The following is a 15894-nucleotide window of genomic DNA, read 5'->3' on the forward strand; positions in this document are numbered from 1 at the left end:
TGGGGACAGGCTGAGAGAGTTGGGCTTGTTCAGCCTGGAGAAGAGAAGGCTCCGGGGAGACCTTACAGCCCCTTCCAGTACCTGAAGGGGGTACAAGGAAGCTGGGGGGGACTTTTTACAAGGGCCTGTAGTGACAGGACAAGGGGTAACGGGTCTAAATTGAAAGTGGGGAGGTTTAGATTGGATATCAGGAAGAAGTTCTTCACAGAGAGGGTGGTGAGGCACTGGAACAGGTTGCCCAGAGGTGTTGTGGATGCCCCATTCCTGGAAATGTTCAAGGCCAGGCTGGATGAGGCTTTGAGCAACCTGATCTAGTGGAAGGTGTCCCTGCCCATGGCAGGGGGTTGGAACTAGATGGTCTTTAAGGTCCCTTCCAACCCAAACCATTCTGTGATTCTGTTCTATGATTCTATGAAAATAGGCATTGCCCACAACTAGCACACTTAAATATTCTGCTGTATGTATGTTCTTCCTTTATAGGTGCCTCATCAAGAGCTCAGTGTGGTGCCACAGATTATTTGTAAGAAATACAGTCCCACCAACAGGAAAAAAAAAAAGGAATTTAAGCATAAGGATAGTACATGCATTACTGCAGACAAATAGAAAATAACTGCCAAGCTATAAACCTAGCCACATTTTTTTTCAGACAAAAATGTAATTTCCAAATGCACTATAAGTAATTTTATATACAGCAGTTGGCAAAGCAGAGAGGTGAAACCAAGGGCACATAGGGGAAAATCCATCTGTGTTTTCAGTAAGCTACTTCAGCACCACAGTTACTTACTGGTGGTTGTGTACTGTTTCTGAGTGTTGCCCATAAAACAGTGCTCCACAGACCTATTCTACTGAGCTTCTGCTTGTTGGGTTGGGGACTTCGGCTTCTTTTTTCTCTTTTTTTTTTTTTTTTATTGAATGTTTTAATTTAGCAGCTTAGCCCAAGCAGTGCTTTTCCAGATGTGTTCTGAAGCTTCCTATAGGTTTTGTGATCTCACTGCCCTGTATTTGACTCACAGACTGACTTGAGGGTCTGTCTGCGTGGTGCTGTTCAGGCAGACCTGATCTCACTCTGGTTCTGCTCCAAGCAATCTGGGTGCCAGCCAGCCCCAGACAAGAAGCCAGAGTTGGCGCAGCTGGCAGACCAGTGCTAAGAAACCTGTTTGACAGGGAGAGTGAACTGCTGTCTGCCTGCACTTCTAGGAGGGCACTGCTGTGCGCTGTACTACAGGATGTGCTTGACCCTAACTAGCTCTTTTTCTGTATATTTAGTGGCGGTCTGTTATCTTTCTGTACTTAGCTATCTGCTGATCCCCGGACAGGGGGATGGCAAAGAGGTGGCTCTCGAACCCCATCTATTTCACTATGCACAGCGCTCCCTGGAAGCCTGGCGTTTTTAAAGTGGAATTCTAGTTTCCTGCACAGATTTGTTTCTAAGTCCTAGTCACGGCACTCTGTTCAGGCACGTTTATACTAGAATGATGTGTCAAGGCTTCCTTTCAGCACTATTTTCTCATTTTCTGAGGTTATTGCTAAGAAGTGTTTCCACGATCGCAGACATCCTCAGTAGTTTCAGAGTTGGTTTGTGTGAGTCCTATTATCTGTTATGGAAGTGCTCTCAGACAAATAGAGCCACTTGAGGCTGTTCTATTTTGCAGAAACCCTGTTTTCTTGCTGCAGTTCCTCATATATATGATACAATTGACAAACTGCATCTAACATGGCTCAGAGCGTTTCCTCCTCAGAAGAGGGGCGGCACTCAGATACATGTCACAGATAGCAACACTGAATTTCTTGCAGATACAAGAACCTGTGTCAGCACCAAGGTGGCTGTTCTCAGGATCGGAATGTCACCAGTTTACTTACGCTCAGCTCATCACAGACATTCATTGGCCCAAGTCCTGTGGAAGTTGGTAGTAGTCACATAGGTACCTCTGAAGACCTGGGCTTTAGTTCTTTCTCCCACTAATTCCTGCTCACGAGATCAACCTGTCTTGCCTTGTAAGAGTACCTTGATGACTCTTACATGAAAATACATATATACACTTATATAAGAATGTGTGACAGCACCATACGAACGGGTTTATGTGTAGAGATTACATAGTAGCTAGTGCTGCAGATAAGTAGATGGGTGGGCACCAGCGGTACAGAAAGAGGGAGAGACTGTTGTGCCTGAAGTAGGATGTATGTGAGCTTTTGTTGGGGAGAGTATGTTTTTTGGGATCATGAGATGAGGCCTGCCTTTCTGCAAGCACCCCTTGACAGCACAAGAGCTGAAAAGAGCAATCCTGACTCTTGCCTAGTATTTAGGAGGGGATAAACTTTGGATCCTGCCTATGTCCAGTGATGGTCTGATGTAAAATGTAGGCATATTCCCAGTAGTAAGGTTTCTTGGAAACCTTCCTGTAAGCTGAAGCTTACAGTTTCTCATAATATGCAAGTGATATCTTCCAGTAAGTGGAGAACCAGAGTGTAATGCCTGATGCTGAAAACAGATTTAGATACAAGATTTGGCTCTTTTTACGTGCATGACAGTTCTTCACTTGAAGCATCTGCAGCACACAGCTACACCTGCATGTATATCCCTCGAGTGAATTCAAGTGTAATTCAATAACGCAGTAAATAAATCATTCTGGCAGCTGTTGTCTGCTGTTACATCACAGCAATCTTTCCAGAACTGATTGTATTTTAACAGCTCTCTTCATTTTGGCACGGGTTTCCACAGCCTGAGCCTCTTTCACGAAGTATGGGGCCAAGTTCATGGCATGACAGTAAACAACACCTAAATGTGTATATGAAGACATATATTGATTTGGAGAAAGATATATTAATCCTTGCCTTAAGTAAGAATATTATCCAGGTGATTTAATCAATGATCTGGATGAGGGGAAGGCTGCAAGGGTGACAAGAGAGGACATGCTCCTGGCACCTCCTCAGAAAGCATGTAAGATTGCATGAGTCTCCTTTCTCAGCAAAATTCAGCACCCCTAGAAGTGCCTCCGGGGCCTTTTTGTTAGCGCGTGTGTTCTCTGGTGTACACACAGAGTGATTTTTGACAGTTTTGGAGAAGAAAAGTTAAGTAGACAGCATCGTCTTTACGGTGCTAGGAGGCTCTGGATTGCAGTGGGTTATAAGTATATTACTAAAATTGAGTATATGTGTACAGCAGTCTGTTGGAGTATTTAGATGGAAAGCCCTAGCTCAGTGGAACTCATGGGAACAAGCTCCCCTCTGAACAAATGTGGGTGCATGTGAAAGTAATGACTTAAAATATTTGGCATGTGCGACTTTCTAATAGCACGTATGATACAATGCTGAGTAGGGAAAAGTAATTTCCATTTCCATAGTTCCTATCATCTGACACTGTTGAGGAAGTCTGAGCTTTTCTTAGAGCTGCTGCCCATGTGGTGTGGCTGAAAAGTGAACTTGTGAACTTGAAAGTCTTGTCAGGCTTTCCACTAACACCTTCTGTAAGTAGTAATCCAAAGGATCCTCCCTCACTCCTCTAAAATGACACATTTAAGCTCCTCCTGTTTTCAGAGATGTGTGTGTATGTATCATAGGTATCATCTGCCCTGTTTTCAGAGATGTGTGTGTGTGTGTATGTATCATAGGTATCATCTGCATATGTGTTTGTAAAGGATAGAATTCCCTGCCAGTGAAGGCAGATGTCTTCCTTATCTCATGTGTGATCAGTTACTTACACAGGCTCTGCACAAAGAAGTTGAGACTATCTTTTTATTTAGTGAGTGCGCTTCTCTATTAATCACTTAAAATAGTACAAAAGGAGCTTACTCATAGAACTTTAAAAAATACTTAGAGTATTACTAGAGTAAATAAGAGTTTGTAAGCTTCTATATCTTTGTAACTCATCATGCAGGAGATGTTTTGCCTAGGTCTCCGAGGCTGCTGCTGAAAAATAGTGCTTCTTGAGTAACTACCTCCTTTAGGTCTGTATCTTAGAGAACGCACCTAACATTAACAGTGCGGCTGTACCGACGCTTCCATTTTGTCACAAGACACAAAAAAACTTGTTGGGGTGTTTCCACCAGGACCGGTTATCAAAACTTCAGGCTGTGCTTGCCAGTTGTTGCAGGGAGGGTGAGGAATCATAGAATCACAGAACGGTTTGGGTTGGAAGGGACCTTAAAGACCATCTAGTTCCAACCCCCCTGCCATGGGCAGGGACACCTTGCACTAGACCAGGTTGCTCAAAGCCTCATCCAGCCTGGCCTTGAACACTTCCAGGGATGGGGCATCCAGAGCTTCTCTGGGCAACCTGTAGGAAGAGGTAGGGCAGTCGCTACACCCTTCCTTCCCAACAGACAGCAGAGCAGAGCAGGTTTGCAGGAGAACATGTACCCAGCAGAGAGTAAGGCTTCAGTAAAATAGTTTCCTGGGCCTTGTGTTACAGCAGCACCAGCTATCCCTTACCTGAATACGGAACTGTGGGCCTTTGAACCCCTAGCATTTATGGCTTCTACAGACATTACCCATTTTTGGAGGCTGCTGTTGGCAAAGGGCTGCCAAGCTGTTGGGTCGTTGTCTTCTCTGTCTGGTAGAGTTCAGGTACTGAACTACAGGTATCATCATCTGAAGTTTTGTAGCAAGGAAGCAGATCACCACGCCAAAAGAAGATCATGTTCAGTACTTTAGGACCTTGTGAATCTTGTAGCTCTGTTGCCCACGGCTCAGAAAGCAGTGTTGTGAAAACCAGCAATTTAAACAAAATTTTTAAATCCAGAGTTAGTATTTGACTGGGGTTAGGAATGTGAATTTGGTGGTGGAGTGGAAAACACATACATTGAGTTATTTAAATAAATTATGGCAACTGGTATAAAGGAATAAAGGTCCATTTTCTGATCCTGTGATGATTCAGCACTTGACAAGTTGTTTTCCCTAGCTCCCAAGGTGAAAGAAGCAGTTGCCTTCGGCCCTCTCCTGACCCAGAGGAAAGTTCCAGCGTCAAGACCAGAGCAAGAAGGTAGATTATTTTTATTCTACAGTATTTACTTTGCTGTGTATTTTGTGTTTTTATTACAACCTGTATTACCCAAGCCAGAACCAATTTAAAAGCCTTTAACATAAAACAAAGGTTTGATGAGCACATTAGAGACAGGATCTGGCCACACCATTCTGCCAGTTTCCATGTGAGAAACTGGTTTTGTGTCCTTTTCAAAACATACTTTATCTGTTTGTAAGCCATGTATATAAAGTTCTTCCACACTGGAACTTGACTTGCACTTGAATTTCACTTGATTTATTTCATAGTTCTGAAAAAATAAAGCCAATTCTATCATCTATAAAATGAAACCATGTTAGAAGAGTGTTGCAAAGCATGCAACAGTATGCCAATGTCCTTCAGCCGTGCTCTCTTGGTTTTTCTCCTGGTCCTCTGTCAGAATTCAATAGGAACAAATATTTACCCTGAATCTTAAATATCCTGGCTATGAATTTATGATCGTTCCCAGTTCATCAGTAAGTCCTGTGGATGTCCGAGTAAGGTGATACTACCTGTTATTTCTCACATTAAAAAATTACTGCTAAGTCAGTCAGGGGAGCATACAGGGTCCTTCCAATTGATGTACACAACTTAAGCTTCTGCCATGCCTCAGGAAACTGCTTCCTGCATTTTCAGACAACTCCACTGCTTGTTGAGGACTCTAACAAACTGCAGTGTAGGTCTGGCTGAAGCAGAGCAGCAGAGCAGATCAAAGGGTACTCTCCCCGGCTCTCCTGGTGGGAAACAGTTTCCCTGTGATGGACAGAATCATGAAGCTGACTATAAGGATCTGCTTATGAGAGACACGAAAAAAAGCAGAATTCAAAAGCTGGGAGTGAGAGATTGTATTGAGCTGGTGCATTTACAGGGCAGCAGCATCCTCCTGAGGAGTTACCAGCTAAGTGGGCAGGGGCTGAAATGCCGGGATTGGCTATAGCTGAGATTATTTACAGGACAAGGTAGGTTTCACTGCGAAAAAAAAAAAATCCATGAATGCTTCCAAATCTTAAAGAAAACAAAACAACATAGACAGATGTGCTGGCTGGCATTAAGGGTAAGATACTGGTGTTTTTCCAATTCAGAAAGTAGTAGTCTCAGAGTGGATTTATACAGTGAAGCTCTCTAAATGCCATATACTGCACTTCTGGCTCATGATAAAATACACGAAAATAACAAGAAGGATGCTTCTTTCTGAGGAAATTCAGGTAGCTGACATTCTTAATCTGATCTGTCTTGCTTGCATTGCACAATGTTTCTTTGCGTATGTAAAGCTTTTCATCTGCAGAGTCACGATGGCTGGGGTGTGCTCTGAGTAACAACCTTTTCCAGTGTGCTGAAAGTCAACTGGTTTGGGCTATTCCCAGCTCCATGTAGTATGAGTATCAAGTGCTGACATAAATAATTCCTCTCATGGGAGGCCAGCTTCTCTCTGTCAATGGATAGAACTGGACCTTGAGCATCTCAGCTAATTACAACTACAGCAGTGTAACAAATGGAGAGAGGAACGCTCTGAAGTTGGCAGATTCCAAACAATTTATGATGCTAGGGTTCAAAACAACACCTCCAGTTATACCTGGAGAAGAGCAGGCACTCAGTATACAGAAGTGACAGCATATAAACTCATGTGCAGATGGGATGTTGGCAGTAAAAACACAGAACAGTTTTTCCTGTGAATTAAAGAAAGAATTACTGCATAAATTCTAATGTTTTGCTTTTTTGCAATTTAATCTAGGTCAGCACTATCTGAACTCAGATTGTAGATAATTTTTGAATGACCTATATATTAACAACTGAGTAAATTATTTTTATCAGTACTTATGGTATAGTGCTCCTCTTATCTCTGAGTCTCCACTGCCAATTTTTTTCAGTTGATTGCAGCTTCGGTCGAGGGGTCTGCGACTGGAAACAAGATGCTGATGATGACTTTGACTGGAATCCTGCTGATCGAGATAGAGGTATTTAAATCTCTGTCCTCTAGCTAAGCTTTGATTTGATGACTCACCCCCTCCAAAAAAACAGGGGATAGACGGGAAAACAGAATCAGGAATTAGATTGCCTATCAGCAGGTTATCTTTATAAAAGAAAAAAAGGAGGCAGAGAATGGTGGGGGTGGAAATTGTTTCTTTGAAATATCCAGTGGCAACTGGTAATCAGCAACATATTTCAACACAAATTAATCAAAATATGAGAAATTATCAGAATGTAACTTTTCAGAATGGCAAGGTAGAAGGCAATGGAAACCTTATTAGTTATGCACTGTGTCTCTCCAAGACGGGTAGGGCATTTAGCCACGCATCTGCCATTTCGTTGGATGTGCAATGCAGTCACTCAAACGGCCTAGACAGCACTGTGATTACTGCTCAGAAATCTCAAACTGTGCAAGACCAACTAGTGTCAGCATTCCTCAGAACCAGCCGAGGGCAGGGGGCTGTTCAGGAACAACCGATACCTCACCTGGTACCAACGGCAGGCCTGCTAAACGCTGAGAAAGAGCTCCACGAGTGCAATGTGTGACTGCTGTGCGGGTGTATTTAAAAAGGTGTGGCTGAAGGAATGTGTTTGGAAGGATGTCTCTTAGCCTGTGACACAGGAAATGTTGCAGAAGTTGCTGGAGTAGGAACCAGTGGAACCTGCAGATCCTGCAGGCCGCTTGCTCCTGTTCTGCACACAGGTTCTCTCCCTCTTCCCTCATAGTCTTTCCATTCCAGTCTTTCTTCACTAATCCTTTCTCTCCTGCTCTATATATTTCCTTTTTCGCAAGTCCTTTCTCTGTGCTGTCACTTCCAGGAAGACCTTACCCTGTGTTTGCCTCATGTCTCCAAACTTACATCTGCTGCTTATGACTTTATTTATGGGCCCAGAGAAGTCGTGGAGCTCAGGGGACATCCCAGAAGACTGGAAGGAGGCTAATGTCACCTCCATCTACAAGAAGGGCTTAAAAGAGGCTCTAGGAGAGAGCCTATCAGTCTTACTTCAGTCCCAGGGAAAGTTATAGAAGGAATCCTCCTGGGGACTGTCACAAGTCAAACGAAGCAGGTGATTGGGAAAAGCCAGCATGATTTCCTCGAAGTGTTATGGTCTAGGCAAGTGTTCTGTGTGGTGGGTGGGGAACTGGCTGACAGGCCGCACTCGGGGGGCAGTGGCAAATAGCTCCTTTTGAAACTGGCAACCTGCCACAAGTGGGGTTCCCCAGGGATCAGTATTGGACCCAACTCAGCTTAATATCTTCATAAGTGATCTGGATGAAGGGATCAGGTGTACCCTAATGAAGTTTGCCAATGGTACCAAACTGAGTGCAAAAGGGGGCACTTTGGAAGGGAGAGCCAACCTGCAGGAAGGCCTGGATAGGCTGGAAGAGTGGGTTAATAACAACACTGTGAAGTTCAACAAGGACTATTGAAAGACAGTGCAAGGAAGAATGACAGTAATTGCCAGTGAAATACGAACTCGTCGTCTCTGTAAAATGATCTGACTTCCAACAGTGCAAGCTTATTCCTTGCAAAGTACACTCCCTGCTGCTTTTCTTCAGTATGATTTTATATTATTCAAGTAGCACAGCTTTCACGTATTTTTGTAGCAAGTATGTATTCAATTTGCTAATAAATAACACAAGTCCATTAAGATGCATTTGCCTTTTTTTATGTTACAAGGCGATGGGTACTACATGGCAGTTCCAGCTTTTGTGGGGCACAAGAATGATATGGGACGCCTAAAACTTCTCCTCACCAACCTCAAACCAAAGAGCAGCTACTGCTTGATTTTCAGTTACCGGCTTGCTGGAGAGAGAGTGGGGAAACTTCGAGTGTTCCTGGCAAACAAAAAAACTGCTCCTGTCTGGGAGCAGGACAAAGGAAAAGATGAAAGGTGGAGAACTGGAAAAATAGAGATATTTCAGGGGGCTGAAACAACCAACAGTGTAAGTATAACACAATTTCTAAGCTAACTACCATAACCAGTGCAGCAGCTTAATTTCCTAACCCTCAAGGGTCATACCAGCTGTTCTACAGGCATCTCTTAATAGCTTATCTGAAAGGCTTATCTGAAATGGGAAACAGGAGCACACATTTTAGGAGGCAGAAAAGCTATCATCTGTTTGTAACTTCAGAACTGAATTACCCCAGTTGGTTAGGACACTAATCCTGTCACTTTGTAAAACTCTGGAGCAGATCATAAATCAACATAAGCAATCCAAATCTCTCCTTAGTATCTCATACAACAGATGCATACGAACATGCCTGGAAAAATGAAAATTTTCTGTTTTGTAGAAGAGGGTGCTCTCAAATCACACTAAACCAGATCATTAGAGCAAAAGGAGACATCATGTATAATCAGGGGTGGGCAGTAACCTTAGGAGCGGGACCTACTAGCCAAGAGGCAGCACTATGCACTGATGTATGCCTGAAAGCATGCTCCGTCAGGACTTCAGCAAGTTTCTCCTTGCAGTCCTAGGGCCTGATTTTCATTTATGTGACTGAATATTTTCAGTGCTGTGTAAAGGCTTTTACAGTATAATTTAATACTGTGAGTATAAATGAAATGCAAGCCCTTTTCAAGGTCCTTTGCACTGCTGCAATAACGTAGAAAAGCCCTTACATAAATGAGAATCAGAGTATAAAATGGAAGCCCAGGCATCCTATTCATAAAAATGAGGATACCCTCTATAGTTAGTATAGTATACATACTATACTATACATACACATACTATATATAGAGAGTAAATATATATAGTATATACACCCCAAACCTAAGGATTCAAATAGGTTGAAAATGAGCAGTTGTGTTGTCTTGAAGAAATGAACTAACAGCACGTACTGCGATTAAAGTGCATTAACTTAATAGGATTTTCAATTTGCATTTTCTTTGTACAATGAAAATAAGTAATCTTATTAAAGGAATCCATTTGGTATTGTAAATCTGTGCAGAGGATTAGAAGTCTAGTTCAGATAATATGCAGAAAGTCAGAAAACTGCAAGGATTTGAGACATTAAGTCGGGTGTTGTGATAAAACACTCCTCAGATAGAGCATTATAACTAATTAGCGTTAAGGGTTGCTAAATGGTTGGATAAACTGCATTTTCACTGTTAATACATCTCTTCTCTCGTGACAGGTCACTTTTGAGTCAGAGCGTGGGAAGGGCAAAACTGGAGAAATCGGAGTGGACAATGTTACACTAATTTCTGGTCTATGCACGGAAGATACCTGATAATGGATATTGGAGTATACTGGATTTAATCCTATTTTTAGTATTTGCCTTACTACTAGTGTATTTTTGTATCCTTTTCTTTATAAAAAACCCATAATCATAAAAACTGTGCCTTGAACTTAAAGCAGCAATGCAGACAGAAAAACTGACATGCAAGATGTAGAGTACACTTTTTTACAAGTTATTCTAATACTGCGTTGAGTGTAGTGCTACTGTATTTTATAATTCAAGGTCAGAGTTTCTAAAGTAATATTTGTCTAGCTTTTTTACAAATTGTACATGCTTTTATTCCTTAAAGTTCTTTTCAAGGCTATTCTTAAGTCTCCTATTTCACTACTTCTGCTCCACAAGAACATAAAGCAGTATTTAAGAGAATGTTACTATTTCTGGTGACGTAATTTTAACTTCTTACTTAGAGTGTAGATATTCAATCTATTCAACAAGTAAGAAGAAAGAGAGGAGCTTTCTTTCCTTCATGATGGAGCTAAGCAAGCTGTAAGTGGAGTCATGTCTTTGAGGAATATTTTTCGTTACTAATAAAGTATGTAAAATACCTTGTTTGTCATCAGTGTCTTTGAGCGACACAAATCACTGTTTAGAGATTATGCCCTTAGAGTTTTATAAGCATTTCATGTTCCTCATTAACAGGTGACGTTACCAACTGGCACTGCAAAAAAGAGCAAAAAGACTGTCCCATTATTAGCACTTAAGAACCTTCACGTTATATACTGACATTGAGGAAGAAATGGGTTCCTGCTGGATTGCAGGCCTGCTTTACCCCACAGAAGTGTGAAAGAATGGTTTTCATTTTCCAGTAGACAGTATAGCTTAGTGGCCACGCAGTGAAGCTTCTTCTTACACAACTGACAAAAAAAAAACCACCTTTGTTGTAAGTTACTTCATATCCCTTCCACATTCAGCAAAAGGGATGGAGACTATCCAACTATCCACCACCCCCAAGAGCAGGAAGGTGAGCAGAACCTCTCCAACAAACCAGGAGCTGCCACCCCTCCCCATGCTCACCCACGCACACACATGTGCACATACACAGACACATTGAGGAGGGTCTAGAATGCAGGTTCCACCTTTTCTGAAAAGAAGTGGAATGACAATGCTGTGGAGGACAAGACCACCACCTTGTGATCTCTTCTGAAAGTACCAAAGGGTCTGAATCCTAAGAGAACAGAGAGGCCCTTGGAGAAGCCCTGGATCAGACAATGTTCAGTTAAACGTGTGTGCATACATTTTTCCTCTTAGTTAGCTCTGTGTATCCTTTTCTAAGCTGACTGCTCACTAGGAGTCCATTATGAGTGGTACTCTTTATTTTATTTCTTGTATGAAGAAGGGGACATCCAAAACAATTTAATAGAATTTTACAGACCAACATCAAATAACCTTGAGGAATTGAGCCTAGGTGAACGTAACCTTTGTAACAAAAACCAACCACAGTAAAGTTCAAACACCTTGAATTGCATGTATGAAGAAACTCAGGGATGTTAGCGACATTTCTTGTTGAAACACAACATTTTTGCACTTTGGACACAGCTGAGGAAAGGGTAAGAAAGACTGGAAATGTCTGGAAAGTTTACAGTGGCTATGTAGTCAGGGAATGCTTGTTCTTTGTTAGAACGGGTTTGTGTTAAGAAAACAGTTGCTCTGAGAACTCTACATGGACTTCGGCTTTGGCATACGAATTTCTTCCCCAGTGTCTGTGGAGGTGCTGAGAAAATTTCAGAACAAGGACTTGAGAAAACCAACCTCTCTTTAGTCTCAGGGAGAAGGCTCTGGGAGTTTCAAAGTGAGGGGAAAGTTCCCTTAGCAGTGGATCAGATGCTGACTGTGATCTCAGGGTGCCTGAAGAACCTGATCACAATGAGGCAAAAAAGTGAAATAGGTATTTTTCTGGACTCCCTCCTTCTTGTCTGACTCTCTGAAGTTGAACTACCCTTACAGACGACCAAGAAAATGAAAGATCAATTTTACTGAAATCAAGTTCTGTGTCAAGCTGCAAACAGCAATAATTTACACAGTGCCCCTAAAGCCTAAGAATCATTACGGTCTGGAACATTACAATGCAAATGCTGTATTTGAAATATGTAAGGAAGTATAAGGAAAGATGTGGACCAAACTGAGTTCACCTAAAAAAGTGCAGCTAGGCATTAGATATCAGGAAAAAATTCTTCCCAGAGAGGGTGGTGAGGCACTGGAACAGGTTGCCCAGAGAAGCTGTGGATGTTCCATCCCTGGAAGTGTTCAAGGCCAGGCTGGATGAGGCTTTGAGCAACCTGGTCTAGTGGAAGGTGTCCCTGCCCATGGCAGGGGGGTTGGAACTGGGTGGTCTTTTAAGGTCCCTTCCAACCCAAACCATTCTATGGTTATATGATTTCTTGCATGAGCAGTTATTTGGGATGGAAGGATAAATACTGCCTGTGGAAGGCATAATAGCTAAAGATTATTTGCTCAATACACCAACAATGAAGAGTAAACACAATAAACATGGTCTGATACGGAGTGAGATACACTTACACTTATTTGTTGTTGATTGAATCATAGCCCACCATAAATCATGAGTGTGACAATTACTTTAGTAGTAGCGTTCCACCCAAAAGACAGGATAAAAAGAAATCATTCTGCATTTCATGGAATGAGTAATAAAATCATTTGCACAGATTAGCACAGACCACAATAGCTGCCACAAGGCTTTCTGTAGTAGATGGAGAAGTGGTTTCTCGTTTGTTTGCAATGGATTGTGAGGTGCAAGACAGCATGCATCACAGCAGATCATAAAAATAATTCTAGCATAATAAGATCTGAAGAGCAAGACTGAAACCTTTTTTCGTGGTGAATAAATTCAGAGAGAGCTTCTGCAGAAGCAACAAAATAAATCCGTTATGTACAGACATTCATATAAACCACATCAGGGCATCAGCAAATCAACCGGCATTGTTGGCAACATTTGTCCAGAAGATGCAACTGCTGAGGGCAAAAGCTACGTGTTTCTCCTTCAGATGAAAACACTTAAAGGGCATATTATGCCCACAGTCATTAATGCCTCAAAATGTTTCTGACAGTTTTTCATTACTGTGAAATGTGAAATCCATTATCGGCTTGATTATTTTAGACGGCAAGGAAACTGCACTGGGAGTATTTGAGAGTGTTTTGAGTATGCTATAAGCAGCTTGAACTTTGATAACATCATTTGCAACTCTTAAGCTTGATAAGCTTCGGAGACAGTGCTCTGCCTACAGATTGATGGAAAAAAAAACCCAGCTTCTAGCTAATTACCCAAATCTATACAACATCCTTCAAAAACTACTCAAGAGATGGGATCACTTAATCTTGAAGGTTGTGTAACAAAAGGTTTCTATCACTTTTCTTCAACTGCCAAAAGAATTAAAAGAGACATTTCGTTTTGTCAGCCATGAATAAATGGAAATGCTGAGGCATGTTCCCGCAAGGTGATTATCTGGTAACCTGCAATTGGAAGGAACTTAAAACATTTTCCAGGATTAGATGTTATGTTCATATATTAAATAAGGATTCCCCACTGCAATTTTTAAGGATCATGAAGATGAAGATAATGGAGAGATGCTGTCAATGACTGATTGCCACTTACATTTACTTCAAAATTGCTGTATTTTTTAGGACAGAGTTGTACACCTGAATGTACTGGAGGTGTTGAAATTCATGAAACTCTATTAATGAAAAGGCAAATAAAAAGAAAATGTGGATAATAATTTATTTGGTCATATGTGTACTGTTACATAAAAGCTCATCACAGCAAAAGATTTTTGACAGAAAATAATTTCTAATTTTGGTAGCTATTAACCTCTCAAATACCTGACTTTAAAGTTTGATTTCAACAAAACCAGACATTCAGTCTTTCTGACCCTCCCCCTTCCCAACCCCAGCATTTCAGGAAATGCACATTATAGAACTGTTGAGGGAACACTGAGGGTTATTTTTTTATTTGGGGAATAGTCCTATTTTTTTATTTGGGGAATAGTCTTCAGTGATTCAGTAAAGCATGAAAGCATGACTGTATGTTTTAAAGGGTTCGTTTCCTTTTTTTTTCTTTAGTGAATTGCCTAATACTCTGTCTGCAAACCTCTAAATTTCTTAATATCTCTGTAATGCATTACACCAATTTCTATTTCAAATACACCCCTGTGAGGAATATTGTCCTTAGATAGACTTGAGAAATCATTTTAGTAGTGAACCTTTTAGGTCCTCAGATTAAAGCTAACTGTAACCCCACATTTAAAGTGGTTTATTAATTCATTCTATAATTAAGAAAAATGTTTCAAAGCTAAATACGATATAGAATAATACATTTTATGATAAACAATTTGTCTATTTGATGCCAATAGAAATAAGGTCTGAGTCAGAGGAAATAGTATTTCCCTAGACTTGCCTTAAAATAGCTTTTTATTCTTTTTACTTCTTTTTACTTCCGTGAAAAGATGTTGCTTTTCCAACAACTTGGGCGGTGTGCAGGAGCACTGAATAGCTCCACAGACATGCTTTGTCAGGGCCCAACTCCAAGCACTCCCTCGAATGATTCCCAGGCAGAGTTTGGGAGTCAAAATGCTCCAGGGACCACTCCCAGGAGGCAGTTTGCATGCAGCAGACACATTTTTGCAGCACAGAGGAGGAGGTGGCATGTTTAATTTCCTGCTGTTCATTCAGTACACAGACAATAGCAAAGTCAGCAGCTCATTCAGGCACTTCAAGTCTTCTTCCAGAGCTGACTGCCCAGCTCCACTGCTTTCTGCTAGCTGTAGAGGGACCATCAGTGCTTAACCTCGATGCCCAAAATCCGTCCACTGAACTGGACACTTCTGGGGGGTCCAGTCAGAAAATCTGACGTAGGCAGGTAAAGCAGGCAATCAGAATTTGGTCCTTGATTTGAGGCCGCAGGGAGGGCCTCTCTTTCTGTGGGTCCTTTTTAATTTCTTTCCAAATCTGCTGGACAGGTAGAGGAAGTCGACACTGGGCAACCCAAGAACAGGAAGGGGAACTCAGGGAAAGGTTCCCTAATGGGAGCATGGGAGAAATATGAAAGCCAACCTTGAATGCAGGTATACAGTGAGGGATATTTTCTTGTGTCTGGTTCTGACTGCTCCCTGACCATGTTCATGTTTCCTCTTCCTCTGAGATTTGGTATCTCAAATCAATCAATTCCATTATTAAATAAACAAACCACTTTCTTGCTACCCCAGCTGCCTTCCTACACAAGATGGAAATGATTTTGAGGGTTTTATGCAAGAATAGATAGAACTGTACACTTCCACTCAATCGCACACCAAGTTTAATGTCTTGGTTTTGATGTACATTTCCCCTGCCAGGAGACAGATGCCTCATCTGGCTGGTGTCTGTTGGATTGGGAGACAGATACAGTTGCAAAGATGTGAAATCTCCTGCCAGCCACAGATACAGTCATGAAAATATCGGCCAAACAGGACTCTCCCAGGAGTTCAAGCAGTTGGAAAGAAGTCTTCAGAACCACTGCAGGATATTTTCCTGGTAGCCTCCCACACCTCCAACTTAACCGCTTTGCTATTTGCAGTACCTGTCTCTCTGCTTCTTGCTGCTGCTCTGCTACTCTGGGAACATCCTTTCCCGAACGCTAGGCCACCCGTGGTCCTTCTCCTTAGTCGGTTAGTGCAGTGATGAATCATTCTTGCCTTTCTA

General features: G+C 41.8%; 1 protein-coding gene across 1 annotated transcript in view; it reads left to right on the forward strand.

Moving 5' to 3' along the window:
- EGFL6 (EGF-like-domain, multiple 6) overlaps positions 1 to 10303 on the forward strand; it is a gene marked incomplete at its 5' end in the record, with an annotated part of 36268 nt that extends 25965 nt beyond the window's left edge. Inside the window, 4 exons of the mRNA XM_010155250.1 lie at positions 4898 to 4978; positions 6865 to 6951; positions 8647 to 8912; positions 10105 to 10303. Of these exons, the coding sequence (XP_010153552.1) occupies positions 4898 to 4978; positions 6865 to 6951; positions 8647 to 8912; positions 10105 to 10200 (530 nt within the window). The remainder of the gene's footprint in view (positions 1 to 4897; positions 4979 to 6864; positions 6952 to 8646; positions 8913 to 10104) is intronic.
- Between the last annotated feature and the right edge of the window lie 5591 nt (positions 10304 to 15894).

The sequence above is a fragment of the Eurypyga helias genome, unplaced genomic scaffold (genome assembly GCF_000690775.1).
Source record: "Eurypyga helias isolate BGI_N326 unplaced genomic scaffold, ASM69077v1 scaffold8867, whole genome shotgun sequence".
NCBI lineage: Eukaryota > Metazoa > Chordata > Aves > Eurypygiformes > Eurypygidae > Eurypyga > Eurypyga helias.